This window comes from Trachurus japonicus, chromosome 20 (assembly GCF_045865225.1).
Source record: "Trachurus japonicus isolate A0001 chromosome 20, Traja_1.0".
In the NCBI taxonomy this organism is placed as follows: domain Eukaryota; kingdom Metazoa; phylum Chordata; class Actinopteri; order Carangiformes; family Carangidae; genus Trachurus; species Trachurus japonicus.
Window position 1 is genome coordinate 294,748 of NC_140926.1, and position 26,835 is coordinate 321,582.

Here is a 26,835-nt window from a genome sequence, read left to right on the forward strand (position 1 = left end):
GAGAGATAGACCCTTAACCATCTTCATCTATTAGTCCTGATAGAGAGATAGACCCTTAACCATCTTCATCTATTAGTCCTGATAGAGAGATAGACCCTTAACCATCTTCATCTATTAGTCCTGATAGAGAGATAGACCCTTAACCATCTTCATCTATTAGTCCTGATAGAGAGATAGACCCTTAACCATCTTCATCTATTAGTCCTGATAGAGAGATAGACCCTTAACCATCTTCATCTATTAGTCCTGATAGAGAGATAGACCCTTAACCATCTTCATCTATTAGTCCTGATAGAGAGATAGACCCTTAACCATCTTCATCTATTAGTCCTGATAGAGAGATAGACCCTTAACCATCTTCATCTTCATCTATTAGTCCTGATAGAGGGATAGACCCTTAACCATCTTCATCTATTAGTCCTGATAGAGAGATAGACCCTTAACCATCTTCATCTATTAGTCCTGATAGAGAGATAGACCCTTAACCATCTTCATCTATTAGTCCTGATAGAGAGATAGACCCTTAACCATCTTCATCTATTAGTCCTGATAGAGAGATAGACCCTTAACCATCTTCATCTATTAGTCCTGATAGAGAGATAGACCCTTAACCATCTTCATCTATTAGTCCTGATAGAGAGATAGACCCTTAACCATCTTCATCTATTAGTCCTGATAGAGAGATAGACCCTTAACCATCTTCATCTTCATCTATTAGTCCTGATAGAGGGATAGACCCTTAACCATCTTCATCTATTAGTCCTGATAGAGGGATAGACCCTTAACCATCTTCATCTATTAGTCCTGATAGAGAGATAGACCCTTAACCATCTTCATCTATTAGTCCTGATAGAGAGATAGACCCTTAACCATCTTCATCTATTAGTCCTGATAGAGAGATAGACCCTTAACCATCTTCATCTATTAGTCCTGATAGAGGGATAGACCCTTAACCATCTTCATCTATTAGTCCTGATAGAGAGATAGACCCTTAACCATCTTCATCTATTAGTCCTGATAGAGGGATAGACCCTTAACCATCTTCATCTTCATCTATTAGTCCTGATAGAGAGATAGACCCTTAACCATCTTCATCTTCATCTATTAGTCCTGATAGAGGGATAGACCCTTAACCATCTTCATCTATTAGTCCTGATAGAGAGATAGACCCTTAACCATCTTCATCTATTAGTCCTGATAGAGAGATAGACCCTTAACCATCTTCATCTATTAGTCCTGATAGAGAGATAGACCCTTAACCATCTTCATCTATTAGTCCTGATAGAGAGATAGACCCTTAACCATCTTCATCTATTAGTCCTGATAGAGAGATAGACCCTTAACCATCTTCATCTATTAGTCCTGATAGAGAGATAGACCCTTAACCATCTTCATCTTCATCTATTAGTCCTGATAGAGGGATAGACCCTTAACCATCTTCATCTATTAGTCCTGATAGAGAGATAGACCCTTAACCATCTTCATCTATTAGTCCTGATAGAGAGATAGACCCTTAACCATCTTCATCTATTAGTCCTGATAGAGAGATAGACCCTTAACCATCTTCATCTATTAGTCCTGATAGAGGGATAGACCCTTAACCATCTTCATCTTCATCTATTAGTCCTGATAGAGAGATAGACCCTTAACCATCTTCATCTTCATCTATTAGTCCTGATAGAGAGATAGACCCTTAACCATCTTCATCTATTAGTCCTGATAGAGGGATAGACCCTTAACCATCTTCATCTATTAGTCCTGATAGAGGGATAGACCCTTAACCATCTTCATCTATTAGTCCTGATAGAGAGATAGACCCTTAACCATCTTCATCTATTAGTCCTGATAGAGGGATAGACCCTTAACCATCTTCATCTATTAGTCCTGATAGAGGGATAGACCCTTAACCATCTTCATCTATTAGTCCTGATAGAGAGATAGACCCTTAACCATCTTCATCTATTAGTCCTGATAGAGGGATAGACCCTTAACCATCTTCATCTATTAGTCCTGATAGAGGGATAGACCCTTAACCATCTTCATCTATTAGTCCTGATAGAGGGATAGACCCTTAACCATCTTCATCTATTAGTCCTGATAGAGGGATAGACCCTTAACCATCTTCATCTATTAGTCCTGATAGAGAGATAGACCCTTAACCATCTTCATCTATTAGTCCTGATAGAGGGATAGACCCTTAACCATCTTCATCTATTAGTCCTGATAGAGAGATAGACCCTTAACCATCTTCATCTTCATCTATTAGTCCTGATAGAGGGATAGACCCTTAACCATCTTCATCTTCATCTATTAGTCCTGATAGAGGGATAGACCCTTAACCATCTTCATCTTCATCTATTAGTCCTGATAGAGGGATAGACCCTTAACCATCTTCATCTATTAGTCCTGATAGAGAGATAGACCCTTAACCATCTTCATCTTCATCTATTAGTCCTGATAGAGGGATAGACCCTTAACCATCTTCATCTTCATCTATTAGTCCTGATAGAGAGATAGACCCTTAACCATCTTCATCTATTAGTCCTGATAGAGGGATAGACCCTTAACCATCTTCATCTTCATCTATTAGTCCTGATAGAGAGATAGACCCTTAACCATCTTCATCTTCATCTATTAGTCCTGATAGAGAGATAGACCCTTAACCATCTTCATCTTCATCTATTAGTCCTGATAGAGGGATAGACCCTTAACCATCTTCATCTATTAGTCCTGATAGAGAGATAGACCCTTAACCATCTTCATCTATTAGTCCTGATAGAGGGATAGACCCTTAACCATCTTCATCTTCATCTATTAGTCCTGATAGAGAGATAGACCCTTAACCATCTTCATCTATTAGTCCTGATAGAGGGATAGACCCTTAACCATCTTCATCTTCATCTATTAGTCCTGATAGAGAGATAGACCCTTAACCATCTTCATCTTCATCTATTAGTCCTGATAGAGGGATAGACCCTTAACCATCTTCATCTATTAGTCCTGATAGAGGGATAGACCCTTAACCATCTTCATCTTCATCTATTAGTCCTGATAGAGAGATAGACCCTTAACCATCTTCATCTTCATCTATTAGTCCTGATAGAGAGATAGACCCTTAACCATCTTCATCTTCATCTATTAGTCCTGATAGAGAGATAGACCCTTAACCATCTTCATCTATTAGTCCTGATAGAGAGATAGACCCTTAACCATCTTCATCTATTAGTCCTGATAGAGGGATAGACCCTTAACCATCTTCATCTATTAGTCCTGATAGAGGGATAGACCCTTAACCATCTTCATCTATTAGTCCTGATAGAGGGATAGACCCTTAACCATCTTCATCTATTAGTCCTGATAGAGGGATAGACCCTTAACCATCTTCATCTATTAGTCCTGATAGAGAGATAGACCCTTAACCATCTTCATCTATTAGTCCTGATAGAGGGATAGACCCTTAACCATCTTCATCTATTAGTCCTGATAGAGGGATAGACCCTTAACCATCTTCATCTATTAGTCCTGATAGAGGGATAGACCCTTAACCATCTTCATCTTCATCTATTAGTCCTGATAGAGAGATAGACCCTTAACCATCTTCATCTATTAGTCCTGATAGAGGGATAGACCCTTAACCATCTTCATCTATTAGTCCTGATAGAGGGATAGACCCTTAACCATCTTCATCTTCATCTATTAGTCCTGATAGAGGGATAGACCCTTAACCATCTTCATCTTCATCTATTAGTCCTGATAGAGGGATAGACCCTTAACCATCTTCATCTTCATCTATTAGTCCTGATAGAGAGATAGACCCTTAACCATCTTCATCTATTAGTCCTGATAGAGAGATAGACCCTTAACCATCTTCATCTATTAGTCCTGATAGAGAGATAGACCCTTAACCATCTTCATCTATTAGTCCTGATAGAGAGATAGACCCTTAACCATCTTCATCTATTAGTCCTGATAGAGAGATAGACCCTTAACCATCTTCATCTATTAGTCCTGATAGAGGGATAGACCCTTAACCATCTTCATCTTCATCTATTAGTCCTGATAGAGAGATAGACCCTTAACCATCTTCATCTATTAGTCCTGATAGAGGGATAGACCCTTAACCATCTTCATCTTCATCTATTAGTCCTGATAGAGGGATAGACCCTTAACCATCTTCATCTTCATCTATTAGTCCTGATAGAGAGATAGACCCTTAACCATCTTCATCTTCATCTATTAGTCCTGATAGAGAGATAGACCCTTAACCATCTTCATCTATTAGTCCTGATAGAGAGATAGACCCTTAACCATCTTCATCTATTAGTCCTGATAGAGGGATAGACCCTTAACCATCTTCATCTATTAGTCCTGATAGAGAGATAGACCCTTAACCATCTTCATCTTCATCTATTAGTCCTGATGGAGAGATAGACCCTTAACCATCTTCATCTATTAGTCCTGATAGAGAGATAGACCCTTAACCATCTTCATCTATTAGTCCTGATAGAGGGATAGACCCTTAACCATCTTCATCTATTAGTCCTGATAGAGGGATAGACCCTTAACCATCTTCATCTTCATCTATTAGTCCTGATAGAGGGATAGACCCTTAACCTCCCACCTGAAGGTCACAGGTCAAACTGGGTCTGAAGGGGTTAACTACGCTCTCCTGGATGGAAGTGGCCATCTTGATCACCTGCCTTTTATAAAGGTCTATGATGGGATGGCCTCTGACTGGCCACGTTGATGAGGCTACCAGCCTGTTGTTGTTGGCTACAGTCAAGTTTCCAAACCAGGCGATAGTACAAAATGTTAAAACAGATTCAATAAAACTTCTGTAAAATAAAGTCGTCATCTCAGTGGACACGTTAAAAGAACTCACACACTAGGAGGACTGGGTGGCAGACTGGTCTAACAGCAGGGGAAGGGGGGGTAGGGGACCAGGTCCTGGTCTCTGATGGTTCTGGTTCTGGTTCTTTAGGGGTTTCACCTACTACAAGATGGGTAACCTTGACAACCGGATCGCCAACGCCGACCAGCTGCTGACGCAGGACGTGGAGAAGTTCTGCAACAGCGTGGTCGACCTCTACTCCAACCTCAGCAAGGTACCGGCTCTTCATCCTCCTCCTCTTCCTCCTCAGTGTTGCCGTGGGCGACGCCGAGTCATCAGTCAGTCAGTAAACACGGGCAGAGGTCACCTGCCTACTCCAGTTAGCAAATCGTGTTGTAACAAAATAGTTTCACGTGGCCCGTTGATTGATTTATGAGATATTAAAGAGCAACTAAACCCCTCAGTTTTGGATGACGTGCTCTAAGCCTGAAATTCAAAAAATGCCTTGATTATGGGCGGGACTCCTGAGCACTCTCCGACCCCCCCTCCCCCCTGCGCCCCATTCACACCCGCGAAATCACACAAAAGAGAAAAAAAAGTAATAAACACACATCGACACTTCTGCTAGCGCTAACGAGCTACTAACGAGCTACTAACGAGCTACTCTAACAGCACTAGTAGCGCGGACACTACTAGGAGAGGACGCCAGAGCCGTGACACAGCATCTACAGCTGATCCGCCGGCTCGTTAGCTCGTTAACGGCTCGTTAGCGCCGGCCGCACTAACGATTCCCGTTCAGGCAGCTGTTAGCAGCCGTTAGCCGCAGCAGAGCAGCTAGAGTGCCTAGCAACCGTTAGCGGCAGGCAGCAGCCGGTGCTGATTGGTCGGGGAGCTGGTGGCCGGTGATGAAAGCTGCCTCCAAAACGTCATCTGCCTCCATCTCAGCCAATAGAAACATTAGATTGTAATAGCCGTGTTTCAACCCATAGAGGGCAGTCACTCTACATTTTTACTACAAAATACACCAAATTGAAATATTTTGACTAAAATGTCAAAAGTTGGACCAGAATCAACTGACAACACTACCTTATACCCAAATATATTTATTTTCAGCAGAAAAAAGTGGTTTAGGGGTTTAGTTCCTCTTTAAAGACACCGCTAACGGCTCGGCGCTCTAGCCCATAGCAGCGATAACCGATCCATGACTCTACAACCGATTCATCTAGGACTTCATGGCTCATTTGTATCGATTCAGGAGGCTGCTACCGACACAGCCCAATCTCTCACTTGTTAAACCGAATATCCGGTCACACCGGTTTATCGTTCACAACCCTAACGTCTCCGTGTAAACCGTCCTAACATCTCCGTGTGGCGGCGTTGAGCCGCGAGTCCACGTGTAAACTGTCCTAACGTCTCCGTGTGTGTCTCTCCTCAGCCGCTGTTGGACATCGGCCTCTACATCTTCAAGCTGGCCAGCGCCATCGGAGCTCAGGTAAGAACCACCACCATCATCATCATCATCATCATCACTGTGTGTGTGTGAAACAGGAAGTGATGCCCCCCCCCAGGGCCCGGCCGTCATGATGGCCTACCTGCTGATCTCAGGTCTGTTCCTGACCCGACTGCGGCGGCCGATCGGCAAGATGACGGTGACGGAGCAGCGCTACGAGGGCGAGTACCGCTACGTCAACTCCCGCCTCATCACCAACAGGTATAACACACGTAACCACGGTAACGCACCTGTAGCAGCTCACACTGGTTGTTCACGGTCACATGACTGACCCCCCCCCCTCCCCTCCCCCCCCTCTCCTCAGTGAAGAGATCGCCTTCTACAACGGGAACATGAGGGAGAAACAGACGATTCACTCCACCTTCAAGAAGCTGGTGAGACGAAAAAATGTTAATAAATAAATTGTTTAAAAAAAAAAATTAGAGCAGACGCTCAGAAAACATTGCAAAACTTTAATGATAATTATCCCAAATGTTATTCTTGAACAGTTCCATGTTGTAAATGAAAAATTCATTAAAGGGATAGTTCAACATTTTGGCAAATCGGCCCATTGCCATAATCCCTATAGTCATAGCAGTAGGTTCGTTACCTTTAATTGTCGGTGTAAGCTGTTTTTAGAACGGTGGAGCAGAGCCGTGAGCTGCTCAGAGCTACGCTACAGAGGCTCATTATGGGATTTCTTGGTTTCCCTCATCAAACTCATCAAATACAAAATCCCAAAACTCCAAAACGCTTTCATGGACAAGTTGTGAGCTGCACATTCACCACGCTATGAGATAATAACACAACGTTACCACACAGAGTTGTTTTAGAGGGAAATACAGGGTAAATACAGAGTCTGCTTGCTGAAAAACTGTCCCTGAAGGCAACGCGCATCAGAGGTTTTGCATGAATTTCCCTCTAAAACAACTCTGTGTGGTAACGTTGTGTTATTATCTCATAGCGTGGTGAATGTGCAGCTCACAACTTGTCCACCAGAGCGTTGTGGAGTTGTTGGATTGTGTATTTGATGAGTTTGATGAGGGAAACCAAGACATCCCATAATGAGCCTCTGTAGCGTAGCTCTGAGCAGCTCACGGCTCTGCTCCGCCGTTCTAAAAACAGCTTGCACCGACAATTAAAGGTAACAAACCTACTGCTATGACTACAGGGATTATGACAATGGGCCAATTTGACTAAATGTTGAACTATCCCTTTAATTTCATTTTACATTTTCAAATTGTTAATTGTTAAATTTTATTCCAGCTTGTTTTTTGTTATTTTCAATTTTGCTGAGGAGAAAAGAAAATCACTGAAAGTATAAATAATTCAGTTTCATCCAAATGAGACGTTTTCGGCTGGTTTTCCCAACTGGTCTGCATGATACATGAAGTTATGTTACTGTTAATAAAACATACTCGCTGGGAAAAAGCAATAAAAAGAAGAAGCTGGTGAGACACCGGTCAGACTTTTATTGTGAAAGGAGCAGAAGCGTCGACTTTTATTGTGAAAGGAGCAGAAGCGTCGACTTTTATTGTGAAAGGAGCAGAAGCGTCGACTTTTATTGTGAAAGGAGCAGAGTTTTCCAGTGTGTGATGCTCAGACTGAAGTGTGTGTCGTTGTGTGTCGTTGTGCTGCAGGTGGATCATCTACACAACTTCATCTACTTCCGTTTCTCCATGGGCTTCGTCGACAGCATCATCGCCAAGTGTGAGGAGACGTTCATCAGTCAAACACACACACAGACACACAACACAGACACACAACACAGACACACAACACAGACAGACACACACAACACAGACACACAACATCCCTGTAAATTAATGCTGCACTGTATTTTAACTTGTATCTAGTTGCTCCTTTGTCGTGTATATTCGTTGTCTGGACATTGCTTCATATAGAACAAATCTCCTTGTTTATCACAACTACTTCCTGGTAGAAAACCAGCATGAGAACAATAGTGACGGACGAGAGTTTCACTATATTTATCTACTTTTTCATGTCACTATATCACCGTTTAGACTAATCTGATGTTTGTAAAGTTTATAAAACCAATGATTGGACAAACATTACTATTTACGTGTGCACATTTTTGTAATTAGTCATGGTTATCATAGATTAGCCGGGCTAACGGTTAGCTACCTGTTTAACTTTAATAACTCAGTGACTCAATAAACGCTCCATGAACAAATATTTTCTCCAGCGGATATCTGAGTTCCAACATGACTGAGCTAACTGGAGTAGTTTCATGTCGTGTCCCACAACGGGAGGGTTTTAAAGGGATAGTTCACCCTAGAATGATATTTCGCTCATTATCTACTCCCCCTCATGTTGACTAAGGGCTGGAAGAAGTTTCAGAGTCCTCCGTCCCTTCTCTGAGTTACAGGGGGTCTCGGCGTAGCAGTGCATGTCCATATAACGGTTGCAAAGGGACACCAGAGCTCTTCGTAAAAAAACACACACAAAAAAACATCCAAATACCTCCATGCTGCTCGTATGTAATGTCCGTCTTGTGCTGAAGCCCCAAATTGCGTAATTGTCCCGGAAAAAATTAAATAAGTCTATATTTTAAGCTTGTTTGTAGCGGAAGCTTCTCAAAGCTCCTCTTCCTGGTCCGTCCAAATCTCGCGTGATTTGCGCCGGCGTCAGCATGCGTCAGTGCGGTTACTGCGAATCACGCGAGATCTATCTATCTATCTATCTATCTATCTATCTATCTATCTATCTATCTATCTATCTATCTATCTATCTATCTATCTATCTATCTATCTATCTATCTATCTATCTATCTATCTAACAGAGTTGTGTTGACGTTGTGTTGACGTTGTGTGTCCTCTCTCCCAGACTTGGCCACCGTGGTCGGTTACCTGGTCGTCAGCCGGCCGTTCCTCAACCTGAACCACCCCCGACACCTGCACAGCACACACTCTGAGCTGCTGGAGGTACACACACACACACACACACACACACACACACACACACAGAGACACACACACACACACACACACACACACACACACACACACACACCGAGGTTCACCTGTGAGTAGGGGTGTATCGGTTCGTTCGGTACAGGTTCGGTATAACAGACACTAACTGAATGTGAAACTAAAAACCGTCTTCTTGTCAGTAACAGTGAAATATAAACCAGGAGCATTAGGAGTTTTATAGTAACATTCATTAGTTCTAGAGGAAAACTACTTGACAACTGGCAGCTGTTATAAAAAAACTAAGAAACTAACATCAGTGTAGTTTTAAAAGCAGCGGGATAAGTTGTTGGACACCACTCGTCTTCTTCCTTCACTAGTGATTAACGTAGCGGGGCGATGCCGACTTATAGACCTTTTCAGAGAGTATAAACAAAGACAGGTGTGGCTCATTAGAAAACGCTCTGCTACACTAAATGGAATGGAGCCTTAATTAGTATCCTTGGTAACACCTGTATTTGTTTATACTCTCTGAAAAGGTCTATATGCGTTAACGTGTTTGATGCGTTTCTAGCGACGCACTGCGCATCCGTCTTGCACCGGTCCAAGAATTTCTCCAAAACTCCTCGTTGTCCCTTTAAGTCATGGGTGCAGATCCCGGGGGGGACGGGGGGGACATGTCCCCCCCAATTTCTGAAAAACATGAATTGTTCCCCCCAATAAAAATACCCCAAACTATTCAAAATTTAACAAATGTATTTTCAGACTTCACATTCTTCACATCTAAAAAGAAATTATTGAAATGGTGGAACAAATGTTTGACAAAAATATTTCTGACTCCACATCCCACCTCTGGTCTCCTCCACTACGATGCAGATGAACGGGTAGTTTCTTACACAGACGCTGATGACATCAGCTTTAAAAAACAACCCCCTCAATCTTAGGGCTTCATATTTTGATTTTCATCCATATCAGTTAATCATGCATAAAGTTCCATACACTGGGGGAAAATGAAGATGGTGAGAAGAATTGGGGATCTGGGAAGGTCGGTGGGAGGCGAAAGATAAGAACGTGAGTAGATATTACATGTCTGAGACCCTTTAAATTATAATTTACTAATATAACAGCAGTGATACGGCTGTTGGCTGTTTAGGACAAATAAACAAGAAAGGTATAAGCACAATAAACGATTCCCTGTGCAGGACTTTTTGAATGATATGCCGAGACTTTGCAGAGTTGTGATTTATGGCGGCATGGTATGAGTTCTATATGGGTAAAAAAAAAAAAATCACCTTTGTGTCCCCCCCAATCCTGGCATCGGATCTACACCCCTGCTTTAAGTCAAAGTCAGAGTCAGAGTAAATGTCTTATTCTCCACATCAATGAATGACTCTAATTTAGGGGTTAGGGTTTCCTTCACAGACAAACACAGCTTGTGTCCAATAGGATTTTAGAAAAAGACCTGAAAGTAACCAGTACTTTTCAGCCTTCCTAGAGTAAAAGTACAAATATTAGTCTAGTAAGTGTATTAAAGTGAGAGTTTCTCTCCTCAGGACTACTACCAGAGTAGTATTATTATTATAGTAAATGTATTAAAGTGAGAGTTTCTCTCCTCAGGACTACTACCAGAGTGGACGGATGCTGCTCCGGATGTCTCAGGCTCTGGGCCGGATCGTCCTGGCTGGACGGGAGATGACTCGTCTCTCAGGGTGAGTTCACCACCACCAGGGCCGGTCCTAGGATGTTGGTGGCCCCCTAAACAAATCAAATCACTGGTTAAAACTGAATACAGACGTGTTTATGTCTCTGAGGTTTGAGGCCATTTTCTCCACTTTTACATATTTTCTTAAATGTATCTTTTTAAGATACTTGCAGATGTAACAATACTCCAGTGTTTTATGTCTAAATATTAGAACCTCCGCTGTAAGCACACTGAGGCCAGTTTGTCCTAGAACACTGGAGAAAGAAATAATTTAGGACAAATGCTGGAAATTTGAGGTCTGCTTTTTGAAAAATGTCCAATCCCTTGTGAAAACACTCCTTCAGTCATGAGAATGAACTGTTTTGGTGCTTGAAATAGGATATGAATACAGTAATAGATACGTGTAGAAAACAAGTCTAAAATGACATTTTGTCAGATTGTTTTTTGAGCACAAATGTTGTCATTCTGCCGTTCTGTTTTCACCAAATGTCTCAAATGTGAGATAAAAGAAGCTGAATATTGACTTCACATTACATATAAAGCTCATAGCTGCACGTGCAGACCTCAGGATGTTTAAATGACTTGATGAACCCCGGTACCTTTCTGATCATGTGGCCCCCCACCTAACGGCTGTGGCCCTGAACAACCACAGAGAGGGTTTATACCAGCGGCCACCGGCCCTGACCGCCACCATGACGACGATGATGATGTCATCTGACCCCGGGACTGAATGAATGAATGAATGAATGAATGAATGAATACTTTATTTCAACATGTGAATAACATATTCCACTTGAAGCATTAGTGGATAGAAACCTTGTATGTGTGAAAAGGAACAGGAAGAAGCATCAGCTCATTAACTCCTCCCCCTTCTCCACCTAGAATCCAAGGGTATCTGACTTCCTGTTTTTTTGTTTGTTTTATCTGACGTGATCTGACCTTTGACCTTTGACCTCTGACCTGTCGCGTGTCGTCTCAGGTTCACGGCTCGGATCACTGAGCTCATGAAAGTCCTGAAAGAGCTGAATGCTGGGAAGTACGAGCGCACCATGGTGTCGCAGCAGGACAAGGGTACGTACAGTTTCCATAGCAACTACACAGTTCTACATCAGAACACGCTGGTAGGATTCTCCTCTCTACACTACTACGCTAAAAGCTGCTGACGTCTGAGAGCTCAGAGAGAAAACTTCTTTTGACCAATCAAAGTGTAAAGGCATATTCTCTTCAATCTGGGAGAATTTGATATTGGTTCTGCTAAAATGTCCAGAGTTATTGGGCTTTTTATTTTGCTGTCCATCCAAAAAAAACACTGTGAAACCAAGGCAAAGAGTAACTGTACTCCCTACATCCCATAATTACTCTATGATTCCATTGGAGTAAAACCAAGGCAAAGTGTATCAGTATCTGCCGTAAAACGGTCAAAACTGGTCAGAAAGACAAACTACAAACTACATTTAATTCAGTCCACCTTCATCTAATCAGTTCTAGACTTGGTTGGTGGTTATTCATCATTTGATGCTTCAACCTGACAATGAAAAACACAAAAAGCTGTTTTTCTCAGTTTGGCATTTTCACAGATACTGTGGGAGTTGAAGCTTTTAGCCATGTTAACTTGACTCGTGCACCTTTACTGCATGGAAAAAATGTCCATAGGACTCCGGTGTAAAAAGATTAGAAAGAATGTATTTATTCCTTGTTTTCCAAAGGTATCTTATTACAGGAGTAATCCAAAATCCAAGTTTTCTCATTCAAAAGGGCACTACGGTAAGAAAACTGTGTGGCTCAGTCCTCACCAAGCCTCAACTGCCTCTGTCTTCTTAAAGCGACAGCAACATAGGTTACAAAAATCACATTTAACTTATCATGAATTAAATCACATGAATTTAACTAATCTTTTGCCTATTTTTAATCAACTATTTATCCAAAACAAATCAATTATTTATTTACAATAATGTGAACTTTACGATAAACAAACAAAACCCGTAGAAGCACACAAAACACACTTTGGCTCCCACAGATACAGATGCACTTTGTCTTCGTAGAGCAGAGATGTGCAACTCTCACTGACAACAGGAAGCAGCAGCTACTGAGGGCAAAGCAAAGCAGCTGCAAAAAAACAAAATATGTTGCTACGGTTGCAGCTCTGACACACACATGACTGACTCTGTGTGTGTGTGTGTGTGTGTGTGTGTGTGTGTGTGTGTCTGTGTGTGTGTGTGTGTGTGTGTGTGTGTGTGTGTAGAGTCGGACTCGGCGGAGAAGCAGCTCCTGGTTCCTGGCTCGGGTCACGTCATCAACACAGACAACGTCATCAAGTGAGTCTTCTCCGCTCTGATTGGCCGCTGCAGCTGTCAGTCTCCGCTCTGATTGGCCGCTGCAGCTGTCAGTCTCCGCTCTGATTGGCCGCTGCAGCTGTCAGTCTCCGCTCTGATTGGCCGCTGCAGCTGTCAGTCGTTTCTCTATTGTCAGGCATCATCAGATATGCAGGTAAAATAACCGGCAGCACACAGTCGTCCCTCTCAGACCTCTCTGTCCACACACAGGCAGTCAGACGTGAAGCCACCACCAGGCCGTCGCTACAGGTTAACTCTTTAGCCTTTAACAAGGACAAGCTTAGGGAAGAAATCATTCATCACAACCGCCATCAACATCATCAATAATTCACTGTGACATCTTTTAAAGGGATAGTATCATTTTTTTAAAGTGTGGTTGTATGATCTCCAAATATCCCCTAAGTACTTTAATTGCAGTAGAAGACTCTCTGCACTCCTCCCGTTAGCAACGCCAGCCCATAATAGTCCTGCCCAGAGATTTACAACATACAGTGTTGTGAACAGACCCAAAGAAACGGCCTATTTTCACGGCCTAAAAGAGGTTTTACCTGAAAAAAATACACAGTTCCATTGTTCACTATAATATAATTTTTTCCAGCCCTTCAAAGTGCAGGAAAAACACAGTTTTTATTTGGACCTAACCAACTCACGTATCCCTCCGCCCAGGGTTAGCGCCCGCCGATCAGCAGTTGGTTAGGTCCAAATAAAAACTGTGTTTTTCCTGAACAAATTATATTGTAGTGAACAATGGAACTGTGTATTATTTTTCAGGTAAAACCTCTTTTAGGCCGTGAAAATAGGCCGTTTCTTTGGGTCTGTTCACAACACTGTATGTTGTAAATCTCTGGGCAGGGCTATTATGGGCTGGCGTTGCTAACGGGAGGAGTGCAGAGAGTCTTCTACTGCAATTAAAGTACTTAGGGGCTATTTGGAGATCATACAACCACACTTTAAAAAAAATGATACTATCCCTTTAATGTTCATTTTAAGGTTTTTATTCTGTTTTTACTTGTGTCATTCTGTATCTTGCTTGTGTCAGTTGCCTGTTTTTATGTTATGCTAAACTGTGTTTTTATGTTTCTTTTGCACACGTCTAAGACAAATGTCCACTGCTACGTATGAGCAGGGACAAGAAAGGTTTTCTGATTCTGATTCTGATTCTGACTCTGACCTCTGACCTCGTTGTTGTTGTTGTTGTTGCTGCTCAGGTTCGACCACACCCCTCTGGCCACGCCCAACGGAGACGTCCTCATCCGGGACCTCAGCTTCGAGGTAAAGCTCCATCTTCATCTTCATCTTTCTCTTCATCTTCATCTTCATCTTCATCTTCATCAGTAGTTTAACGTAGAGACCAGTTCACTTAGAGCCCGTCACCATGGATACAGGTTTCCAGTTAGATTTGTGTCCGACTTGATCCCGACTTGCTCTGACGTCATGACAACCTCACGAGATCAAGGCGCCGCAGTTTTTAGAGCCAGTTGCTCTCCACCGACTGCAGCCCCAGGGCATGATGGGAAACGCACCGGATCATGAGCTGATTGGCTCTTAGTTAGGACTGAAAACACTACACGTGTTGTCGAAAATCCTAAATTTCTGTGTAATAGTTATATTTAATGCTAGATTATTCTCCTGTTGTGAAATGAAGGTTTATTTTTGGGTGGACACAGTGGAGTTTATGTGAAAAGGGTTCTTTATTTTCTGGCTACCATAGCCTAACCTACATATCATGGTAACTGCTTCAAAAAGAGTCAAACTTCTGTTCTGAGAAATATATTGCTTATTTATTGGACAATTGACCTATGGCTAAGCCACGATGAGCCAATCACAGTGCACATAGCTAGCCCATACACTGGGACATTCTCTGCTTCCACGTCCATTGAAATGCATTGCAGTTAGTCAGTTTTCATTGGTTTTTATATGTTTTTTCTTGACATTTGAAGTTTAAAATGGTCAAACGGTGTTCATGGGGTACATGCAGCTCTGACACTAGGTATCCTGAGAGGCCACGGGGGGATTTTTTTACCTTTTCCCAGCCACATCTCAACCGAGAGAAGTGTCTGCTCTGGATAAAGTTATGCAGTAGACCACAACACCAACTAAACCTGGATAAACTTAACAAGGATGTCTACATCTGTTCTAAGTTAAGTCAACAACGTATTTGAGGCAACATATTGTCAGAGATGTTTAGATGTTAGCCAGTATCACAACTAAGCATAAAGCCCGCTAGCTTAATGCTAACGTATAATGTAAAACTCCATAGACAGGCTAACAGAAGTTAGCCCGTCGCTATCGACAGCCATAGCAGTAAAGCTAAGTGAAGTTTTGGTGACTTCAACATGATATTTAATCTTTCTGTCTCCTCCTGTGAAATGTCTCTACGGTGACAGCTGTTGCCATAGCAACTGTCACTGAATGTTGACTGTTTGTCCCAGTGAGTGGAGGGGGCGGGGCTTAGCCAGAGGTCAACTGCAGTACAGCATAAGAAATATATATACTGTATTTCGGTGACTTCCTGTTTGTATTGACCTCACCTTGTGTGTGTGGCCATTTGAATTACGATCTCCTACTCTCTCATTCCGTTCTAAAACCTGAGAAAACTGCAGTTAAAGTTTTTGCCAGTGACTCTGGCATCTGTTCCTGTACCACGTGATTACACGCACCCTATACGGTCCCTTGTTGTCATAGAGACACCATTCAATGACCCTCGGAAAGCAGGGAATCTCACAATTCAGATGCTTTTTACAGCTCGTCTCTATCATAAACGGTTCAGAAGTTGTCATGTTTTGGTCATGTTTTGTTGACATTTTGTAAAACATGTGCAAGCGTGTACGTTCTGTTAGCATCGATGCTACGTTCGGTTTAGCATCGATGCTACGCTCTGTTAGCATCGATGCTACGCTCTGTTAGCATCGATGCTACGCTCTGTTAGCATCGATGCTACGCTCTGTTAGCGTCGATGCTACTCGGTTTAGCATCTGTTTCTGTACCCGTCCCTTCTCGTCATAGAGGCAACATTCAATGACCGTCGGAAAGCGGAGAATCTCGCGATTCAGATGCAGTTTACAGCTCGTCTCTATCATGAACGGTTCAGGAGATATTTCATGTTTTGCACCGAAGCAACACTCATTTTCAGAGGGTTTAAGTTGCAGGTCGACTTTAATCATCATTTACCTATCTGCCTTTTCTCAATTATCTGGACTGTGAAACTTTGGGAGATTGTTTTTGAATGTCATTGCTTTGAAATTAGAGTAAACATTTATTTTTTATTTTTTATGGGTTTTCCACGTTATCAGCTGATTATCTAAAAATAGAACGTTGCGACTTCCGACTCATTTTGATGGAACGGGTCACAAATGTCCAGAGTTATTGGGCTTTTTATTTTGCAGTCCATCCAAAAAAACACTGTGAAACCAAGGCAACGTGCTGTATCTGCAAAGAGTTACTGTACTCCCTACATCCCATAATTAATCTATGATTCCATTGGAGTAAAACCAAGGCAAAGTGTATCAGTATCTGCCATAAAACGGTCAAAACTGGTCAGAAAGACAAACTACACTGCTCAAAAACATAAAGGGAAGACTTAAACAACACATTGTAACTCCAAGTATATCACACCCGTGTGAAATCAACCTGGGATGATCATTTTGATTATGTTATTTTGTTCTCAACACACTCTACTATGTATTGAATAACGATTTTAAACTGCAATATTTCATTAATTGAGATCTAAGATGTGTTGTTTAAGTGTTGCCTTTATTTTTGAAGTCTCCTTCACCTTGTGTGTGTGTGTGTGTGTGTGTGTGTGTGTGTGCAGGTTCGGTCCGGCACCAACGTCCTGGTCTGTGGTCCAAACGGCTGTGGGAAGAGTTCCCTGTTCAGAGTCCTGGGAGAGGTGAGAACCAGCTCACCTGCATCCACCACACACCTGTAGAACACGCTAAGAACACGCTATGAACATGTTGGTGTGTGTGTGTTAACATGATTCCTGTGTGTGTGTGTGTGTGTGTGTGTGTGTGTGTGTGTGTGTGTGCAGCTGTGGCCTCTGTTTGGAGGAACCCTGACCAAGCCTGAGAGAGGGAAGCTCTTCTACGTCCCACAGGTAAACGCTCTGTAGGCCACGCCCCCAAACGCTCTGTAGGCCACGCCCCCAAACGCTCTGTAGGCCACGCCCCCAAACGCTCTGTAGGCCACGCCCCCAAACGCCCTGTAGGCCACGCCCCCAGACGCTCTGTAGGCCACGCCCCCAAACGCTCTGTAGGCCACGCCCCCAGACGCTCTGTAGGCCACGCCCCCAAACGCTCTGTAGGCCACGCCCCCAGACGCTCTGTAGGCCACGCCCCCAAACGCTCTGTAGGCCACGCCCCCAGACGCTCTGTAGGCCACGCCCCCAAACGCTCTGTAGGCCACGCCCCCAGACGCTCTGTAGGCCACGCCCCCAAACGCTCTGTAGGCCACGCCCCCAGACGCTCTGTAGGCCACGCCCCCAAACGCTCTGTAGGCCACGCCCCCAAACGCTCTGTAGGCCACGCCCCCAAAACGCTCTGTAGGCCACGCCCCCAAACAACGCTCTGTAGGCCACGCCCCCTTCTCCTCAGTCCAGATGTGCTCCAGCTGTGTGTCATGTGGTTTGTTAGCAGTAACATGGTTAGTGACAACTGCCCTCCCTTCCTATGGACCAGTCTGCCATCCAGTCCTCCCATTAAAGGAGAATTCCGGTCATTTTTGACCTCTAAATCGTCTATCGACTAAAATTGATGCAGGCAAACCAGAGTTACCATGGCTAGACGGCGCTAAAATAACCGGTGGAGCAGTGCAGTGGTAATGTCCAAAATATCTCCACCGTTTATTTTAGTAAAGAAATCATCTCAACAAGGACAAAGTGTTAGTTTCTCTCTGTGATGGGATAGTAATGTCTTTCTGGGATGTTTCAGAGTTCGGCTATCTGAGGTGAGTGACTACATGCAAAAACACAAAGTTTATACTGTTTATACCGGTTTATACTGTACAGTTTATGGGTTCAGTAGTTTGTTATAAGGATTCCAGTCATGTACCATAGATATTTGATTGTTTTTTGGGTGTTTGTTGTGGTTGAAAAAATTGCCCCCATACTTTAGCGTTGTGGCTAATATCCCTAGCGCCGGGTAGCCATGGTAACTCTGGTTTGCCTGCAGCAATTTTAGTCGCGTTTTTTGCTCCAACCAACACCGGTCGACCATCAGGACAACGATTTAGGGTCAAAAATGACCGGAATTCTCCTTTAACGGCAAAATGTAGGGATCAACACCGTTCATAAGTTGTAGTTTTTCTGTGTACCTTTGTTTCTCGTTAAATTTGAGTTTATCACGATACGTTCCTCCTTCGTTTCCCTTCCCCTTCTCCATTTCTTTTTTTTATTTTCTTTTTGTCCGTCTTCCTCGTCTCTTTTTCTTTCTCTTTTTCTTCTTGCTCGTTTTCCTCCGTTTTCCCCACTCTCTGTTTACGTTTGCGTTCCTCCAAAGATGGCGCCGACGTCCCACAACGCAAAGCGGCGTGACGTCAGCTTCACATTCTCTATACTAATCAAACTGCCTTGACCCTTGACCTCTGACCCCTGACCTCTGACCTCTGACCTCTGACCCCTGCAGAGACCCTACATGACCCTGGGCTCCCTGAGGGACCAGGTGATTTACCCCGACACCTGTGAGGAGCAGAGGAGGAAGGGCATCTCCGACCAGGTATGCACACACAGACACACACACACGCACCTCAGCTCCAGTGCTCTGTGTGTGTGTGTTGTGTGTCTGTAATGTGTGTGTGTTCTTGTGTGTGTGTGTGTGTGTGTGTGTGTGTGTGCAGGTGTTGAAGCAGTACCTGGACAACGTGCAGCTGGGCCACATCCTGGACCGAGAGGGAAGCTGGGACTCGGTGCAGGACTGGATGGACGTGCTGAGTGGAGGAGAGAAGCAGAGGATGGCTGTAAGACACACACACACACACACACACACACACTGATACACACACAAAGACTAGGCTTGGGCGGTATTACAGTAATACCGTAAACTGCAGGTGTTTAAAAATAGCAACGGTATCAGTTTCAATACCGTCATGAAAAAATGCAATGCACTTATACAGGAGATAAGGATTAAATATTAAATAAAAGTAATTTAATGTCTAAAATTGATTATATGACCAGTAGCACTTATGTGTGGTTGAATTTTCAGTTAGTTTAATATGTTTTAGCATACTTTTACTGCAGCGGGGACTATCATGTCTCTGTGACACGGTGAGCCTGTGGGACGGGTCCCGCTAATCGTTGAAAACAGCAGTGATACGTCTCCAAACCAGAAACGTCTGGAACAACATCGGAAAAAGTCGCTCTTGACAAGAAAAAAAAAAAATAGGGACCGGACCTGCCGTGTCTTGTGTAAAAAAAAAAAAAAAAAAAAAAAACTGACAGCGAGTGTGTGTCATGAATTCCTGTATCTGGCCCTTCAAAATAAAAGCCCTATAGCCTTTCATATACAGTTCGGTCATATAGATTTTGACTTAATTTTGACAAGACAGGGCTCCAAATGTTTTTTGTTTTTTTCCTGAGACCAATCGACCAATGAGATGTTGGTCTGCTAATGTTCAGCCCTAGTGTTCAGTTTCTGATTGGTGAAGACACAAGCCAGTGTTTGGTAATGACACTTACGTCATCATTTTTAATTAGTCACGGTAATACCGTATACCCTGGTAAAATGTGGAGGAAGTTTGACGGTATCAAAATTTGGATACCGCCCAAGCCTAACTCAGACACACACACTGATACACACGATGGGGTAGTTATCGAATAGTGATGATGAAGATGGTCAAATCAAATCAAATCAAATAAACTTTGTTTGTCCCGGAAGGGAAATTTGTCTTGGGCAAGTGGCGTCGTATCAGCTGCTTTGTACTTGCAATACATACATGATGTGTGTGTCTGTGTGTGTCTGTGTCTGTGTGTGTGTGTGTGTGTGTCTGTGTGTAGATGGCCCGGCTGTTCTACCATAAACCTCAGTTTGCCATATTGGACGAGTGCACCAGTGCAGTGAGCGTGGACGTGGAGGATTACATCTACAGCCACTGTAGAACGGTTAGACGCACAACTACAGCTACACAACTACTACACAACTACATCTACAGCCACTGTAGAACGGTTAGACGCACAACTACAGCTACAGCTACACAACTACTACACAACTACATCTACAGCCACTGCAGAACGGTCAGACGCACAACTACAACTACACAACTACTACACAACAGTGTGTACTAACTGGTTTTCTGTTGACAGGTGGGCATCTCCTTGTTCACAGTGTCGCACAGAAAGTCGCTGTGGAAGCACCATGAGGTGAGAGGAGTGTGTGTCTGTGTGTGTCTGTGTGTGTCTGTGACTGTGTAGTAGACATAGACCTATGGGTGTGTATGTACCAACATAAAAAGAGCAGTAAAGCAATATATTAAGCGGTAATATATATATATTTAAGCATCAAAGATGTTCAATCAAACCCACATAGTTTGAAACAACGTTCAAAACACACACAGCCAGTGTCACAACTAAGCATGAAGTCTGCTAGCTTAATGCTAACATATAATGTAAAACACCATAGACGGGCTAACAGAAATTAGCCTCGCTATCCAGAGTCTGTGGTCAGTTTATAAGGCTTTTTTTATGACTTTATTTTACAGGATAGCCCCTTGAGATGTGCCATCTCATTTTTGAGGGGGTCCATATTATCAACGGAAATACAAACATACATAGTAGCCTACATTGTAACATACAAAGAAAGTAAGCAGAACAAACAAACAGACAAAAAAACAAAAACAACAAACAAACAAACAAAAAAAGAACAGACACATGATACAATATAAAGACACAGACGCCCATTCACACACACTCATACACTACAATGCTCTATCGATCCTGACTCCCCCCATACAACACACCAGTAAAAAATAAAAATAAATAAATGAGATAAAATAAATACAGTAGTTGATTTGATTAGTTACACTTCATGTCAAAGGGACCTTACATCACGGACAGGACACAGACACAGACTTGTTAGGAAATTTGCTCTGACGTTTGTTGTGGGAATCTGTGGAAGCTGCAACCGGACAACTCTGACAGCTGGACACATTTATTGAGGCTGCTGCACTACTGCATTTATTTGGTAGCTACACCGGTCACTACTTCATTTATTTGGTAGCTACACCGGTCACTACTGCATTTATTTGGTAGCTACACCGGTCACTACTGCATTTATTTGGTAGCTACACCGGTCACTACTTCATTTATTTGGTAGCTACACCGGTCACTACTGCATTTATTTGGTAGCTACACCGGTCACTACTTCATTTATTTGGTAGCTACACCGGTCACTACTGCATTTATTTGGTAGCTACACCGGTCACTACTGCATTTATTTGGTAGCTACACCGGTCACTACTGCATTTATTTGGTAGCTACACCGGTCACTACTTCATTTATTTGGTAGCTACACCGGTCGCTACTTCATTTATTTGGTAGCTACACCGGTCGCTACTGCATTTATTTGGTAGCTACACCGGTCACTACTGCATTTATTTGGTAGCTACACCGGTCACTACTTCATTTATTTGGTAGCTACACCGGTCACTACTGCATTTATTTGGTAGCTACACCGGTCACTACTTCATTTATTTGGTAGCTACACCGGTCGCTACTTCATTTATTTGGTAGCTACACCGGTCGCTACTTCATTTATTTGGTAGCTACACCGGTCACTACTTCATTTATTTGGTAGCTACACCGGTCGCTACTTCATTTATTTGGTAGCTACACCGGTCACTACTTCATTTATTTGGTAGCTACACCGGTCACTACTTCATTTATTTGGTAGCTACACCGGTCACTACTGCATTTATTTGGTAGCTACACCGGTCGCTACTGCATTTATTTGGTAGCTACACCGGTCGCTACTGCATTTATTTGGTAGCTACACCGGTCACTACTGCATTTATTTGGTAGCTACACCGGTCACTACTGCATTTATTTGGTAGCTACACCGGTCACTACTGCATTTATTTGGTAGCTACACCGGTCACTACTTCATTTATTTGGTAGCTACACCGGTCACTACTGCATTTATTTGGTAGCTACACCGGTCGCTACTTCATTTATTTGGTAGCTACACCGGTCGCTACTGCATTTATTTGGTAGCTACACCGGTCACTACTGCATTTATTTGGTAGCTACACCGGTCACTACTTCATTTATTTGGTAGCTACACCGGTCACTACTTCATTTATTGGTAGCTACACCGGTCGCTACTTCATTTATTTGGTAGCTACACCGGTCACTACTTCATTTATTTGGTAGCTACACCGGTCACTACTTCATTTATTTGGTAGCTACACCGGTCGCTACTGCATTTATTTGGTAGCTACACCGGTCGCTACTGCATTTATTTGGTAGCTACACCGGTCGCTACTGCATTTATTTGGTAGCTACACCGGTCACTACTTCATTTATTTGGTAGCTACACCGGTCCACCGGTCAATACTGAATTTATTCGGTAGCTACACCGGTCGCTACTGCATTTATTTGGTAGCTACACCGTCACTACTTCATTTATTTGGTAGCTACACCGGTCACTACTTCATTTATTTGGTAGCTACACCGGTCACTACTTCATTTATTTGGTAGCTACACCGGTCACTACTTCATTTATTTGGTAGCTACACCGGTCACTACTTCATTTATTTGGTAGCTACACCGGTCACTACTGCATTTATTTGGTAGCTACACCGTCACTACTGCATTTATTTGGTAGCTACACCGGTCACTACTGCATTTATTTGGTAGCTACACCGGTCACTACTTCATTTATTTGGTAGCTACACCGGTCACTACTGCATTTATTTGGTAGCTACACCGGTCACTACTGCATTTATTTGGTAGCTACACCGGTCACTACTTCATTTATTTGGTAGCTACACCGGTCACTACTGCATTTATTTGGTAGCTACACCGGTCACTACTTCATTTATTTGGTAGCTACACCGGTCACTACTGCATTTATTTGGTAGCTACACCGGTCACTACTGCATTTATTTGGTAGCTACACCGGTCACTACTGCATTTATTTGGTAGCTACACCGGTCACTACTTCATTTATTTGGTAGCTACACCGGTCACTACTGCATTTATTTGGTAGCTACACCGGTCGCTACTTCATTTATTTGGTAGCTACACCGGTCGCTACTGCATTTATTTGGTAGCTACACCGGTCACTACTGCATTTATTTGGTAGCTACACCGGTCACTACTTCATTTATTTGGTAGCTACACCGGTCACTACTGCATTTATTTGGTAGCTACACCGGTCACTACTTCATTTATTTGGTAGCTACACCGGTCGCTACTTCATTTATTTGGTAGCTACACCGGTCGCTACTTCATTTATTTGGTAGCTACACCGGTCACTACTTCATTTATTTGGTAGCTACACCGGTCGCTACTTCATTTATTTGGTAGCTACACCGGTCACTACTTCATTTATTTGGTAGCTACACCGGTCGCTACTTCATTTATTTGGTAGCTACACCGGTCACTACTTCATTTATTTGGTAGCTACACCGGTCACTACTTCATTTATTTGGTAGCTACACCGGTCACTACTGCATTTATTTGGTAGCTACACCGGTCGCTACTGCATTTATTTGGTAGCTACACCGGTCGCTACTGCATTTATTTGGTAGCTACACCGGTCACTACTGCATTTATTTGGTAGCTACACCGGTCACTACTGCATTTATTTGGTAGCTACACCGGTCACTACTGCATTTATTTGGTAGCTACACCGGTCACTACTTCATTTATTTGGTAGCTACACCGGTCACTACTTCATTTATTTGGTAGCTACACCGGTCACTACTTCATTTATTTGGTAGCTACACCGGTCGCTACTGCATTTATTTGGTAGCTACACCGGTCGCTACTGCATTTATTTGGTAGCTACACCGGTCGCTACTGCATTTATTTGGTAGCTACACCGGTCACTACTTCATTTATTTGGTAGCTACACCGGTCACTACTGCATTTATTTGGTAGCTACACCGGTCGCTACTGCATTTATTTGGTAGCTACACCGTCACTACTTCATTTATTTGGTAGCTACACCGGTCACTACTTCATTTATTTGGTAGCTACACCGGTCACTACTTCATTTATTTGGTAGCTACACCGGTCACTACTTCATTTATTTGGTAGCTACACCGGTCACTACTTCATTTATTTGGTAGCTACACCGGTCACTACTGCATTTATTTGGTAGCTACACCGTCACTACTGCATTTATTTGGTAGCTACACCGGTCACTACTGCATTTATTTGGTAGCTACACCGGTCACTACTTCATTTATTTGGTAGCTACACCGGTCACTACTTCATTTATTTGGTAGCTACACCGGTCACTACTGCATTTATTTGGTAGCTACACCGGTCACTACTGCATTTATTTGGTAGCTACACCGGTCACTACTGCATTTATTTGGTAGCTACACCGGTCACTACTTCATTTATTTGGTAGCTACACCGGTCACTACTGCATTTATTTGGTAGCTACACCGGTCGCTACTTCATTTATTTGGTAGCTACACCGGTCGCTACTGCATTTATTTGGTAGCTACACCGGTCACTACTGCATTTATTTGGTAGCTACACCGGTCACTACTTCATTTATTTGGTAGCTACACCGGTCACTACTGCATTTATTTGGTAGCTACACCGGTCACTACTTCATTTATTTGGTAGCTACACCGGTCGCTACTTCATTTATTTGGTAGCTACACCGGTCGCTACTTCATTTATTTGGTAGCTACACCGGTCACTACTTCATTTATTTGGTAGCTACACCGGTCGCTACTTCATTTATTTGGTAGCTACACCGGTCACTACTTCATTTATTTGGTAGCTACACCGGTCGCTACTTCATTTATTTGGTAGCTACACCGGTCACTACTTCATTTATTTGGTAGCTACACCGGTCACTACTTCATTTATTTGGTAGCTACACCGGTCACTACTGCATTTATTTGGTAGCTACACCGGTCGCTACTGCATTTATTTGGTAGCTACACCGGTCGCTACTGCATTTATTTGGTAGCTACACCGGTCACTACTGCATTTATTTGGTAGCTACACCGGTCACTACTGCATTTATTTGGTAGCTACACCGGTCACTACTGCATTTATTTGGTAGCTACACCGGTCACTACTTCATTTATTTGGTAGCTACACCGGTCACTACTGCATTTATTTGGTAGCTACACCGGTCGCTACTTCATTTATTTGGTAGCTACACCGGTCGCTACTGCATTTATTTGGTAGCTACACCGGTCACTACTGCATTTATTTGGTAGCTACACCGGTCACTACTTCATTTATTTGGTAGCTACACCGGTCACTACTTCATTTATTTGGTAGCTACACCGGTCGCTACTTCATTTATTTGGTAGCTACACCGGTCACTACTTCATTTATTTGGTAGCTACACCGGTCGCTACTTCATTTATTTGGTAGCTACACCGGTCGCTACTGCATTTATTTGGTAGCTACACCGGTCGCTACTGCATTTATTTGGTAGCTACACCGGTCGCTACTGCATTTATTTGGTAGCTACACCGGTCACTACTTCATTTATTTGGTAGCTACACCGGTCACTACTGCATTTATTTGGTAGCTACACCGGTCGCTACTGCATTTATTTGGTAGCTACACCGTCACTACTTCATTTATTTGGTAGCTACACCGGTCACTACTTCATTTATTTGGTAGCTACACCGGTCACTACTTCATTTATTTGGTAGCTACACCGGTCACTACTTCATTTATTTGGTAGCTACACCGGTCACTACTTCATTTATTTGGTAGCTACACCGGTCACTACTGCATTTATTTGGTAGCTACACCGTCACTACTGCATTTATTTGGTAGCTACACCGGTCACTACTGCATTTATTTGGTAGCTACACCGGTCACTACTTCATTTATTTGGTAGCTACACCGGTCGCTACTTCATTTATTTGGTAGCTACACCGGTCGCTACTTCATTTATTTGGTAGCTACACCGGTCACTACTTCATTTATTTGGTAGCTACACCGGTCACTACTGCATTTATTTGGTAGCTACACCGGTCACTACTGCATTTATTTGGTAGCTACACCGGTCACTACTGCATTTATTTGGTAGCTACACCGGTCACTACTTCATTTATTTGGTAGCTACACCGGTCACTACTTCATTTATTTGGTAGCTACACCGGTCACTACTGCATTTATTTGGTAGCTACACCGGTCACTACTGCATTTATTTGGTAGCTACACCGGTCACTACTTCATTTATTTGGTAGCTACACCGGTCACTACTTCATTTATTTGGTAGCTACACCGGTCACTACTTCATTTATTTGGTAGCTACACCGGTCACTACTGCATTTATTTGGTAGCTACACCGGTCACTACTGCATTTATTTGGTAGCTACACCGGTCACTACTGCATTTATTT

The 26,835-nt window shown here is 42.9% G+C and overlaps 1 protein-coding gene across 3 annotated transcripts in view; it reads left to right on the forward strand.

Moving 5' to 3' along the window:
- The window catches only part of abcd3a (ATP-binding cassette, sub-family D (ALD), member 3a), a 40,326-nt gene that overhangs the window by 11,587 nt on the left and 1,904 nt on the right, over positions 1 to 26,835 (forward strand). For all 3 annotated transcript variants that reach the window (XM_085763717.1, XM_085763716.1, XM_085763718.1), the window contains exons 7-22: positions 4,982 to 5,105; positions 6,267 to 6,323; positions 6,400 to 6,542; positions 6,646 to 6,715; positions 7,961 to 8,030; positions 9,168 to 9,265; positions 10,868 to 10,959; positions 11,932 to 12,023; positions 13,195 to 13,267; positions 14,494 to 14,557; positions 17,100 to 17,177; positions 17,319 to 17,384; positions 18,910 to 18,999; positions 19,121 to 19,240; positions 20,277 to 20,381; positions 20,583 to 20,639. In XM_085763717.1, the coding sequence (XP_085619843.1) occupies positions 4,982 to 5,105; positions 6,267 to 6,323; positions 6,400 to 6,542; positions 6,646 to 6,715; positions 7,961 to 8,030; positions 9,168 to 9,265; positions 10,868 to 10,959; positions 11,932 to 12,023; positions 13,195 to 13,267; positions 14,494 to 14,557; positions 17,100 to 17,177; positions 17,319 to 17,384; positions 18,910 to 18,999; positions 19,121 to 19,240; positions 20,277 to 20,381; positions 20,583 to 20,639 (1,399 nt within the window). The remainder of the gene's footprint in view (positions 1 to 4,981; positions 5,106 to 6,266; positions 6,324 to 6,399; positions 6,543 to 6,645; positions 6,716 to 7,960; positions 8,031 to 9,167; positions 9,266 to 10,867; positions 10,960 to 11,931; positions 12,024 to 13,194; positions 13,268 to 14,493; positions 14,558 to 17,099; positions 17,178 to 17,318; positions 17,385 to 18,909; positions 19,000 to 19,120; positions 19,241 to 20,276; positions 20,382 to 20,582; positions 20,640 to 26,835) is intronic.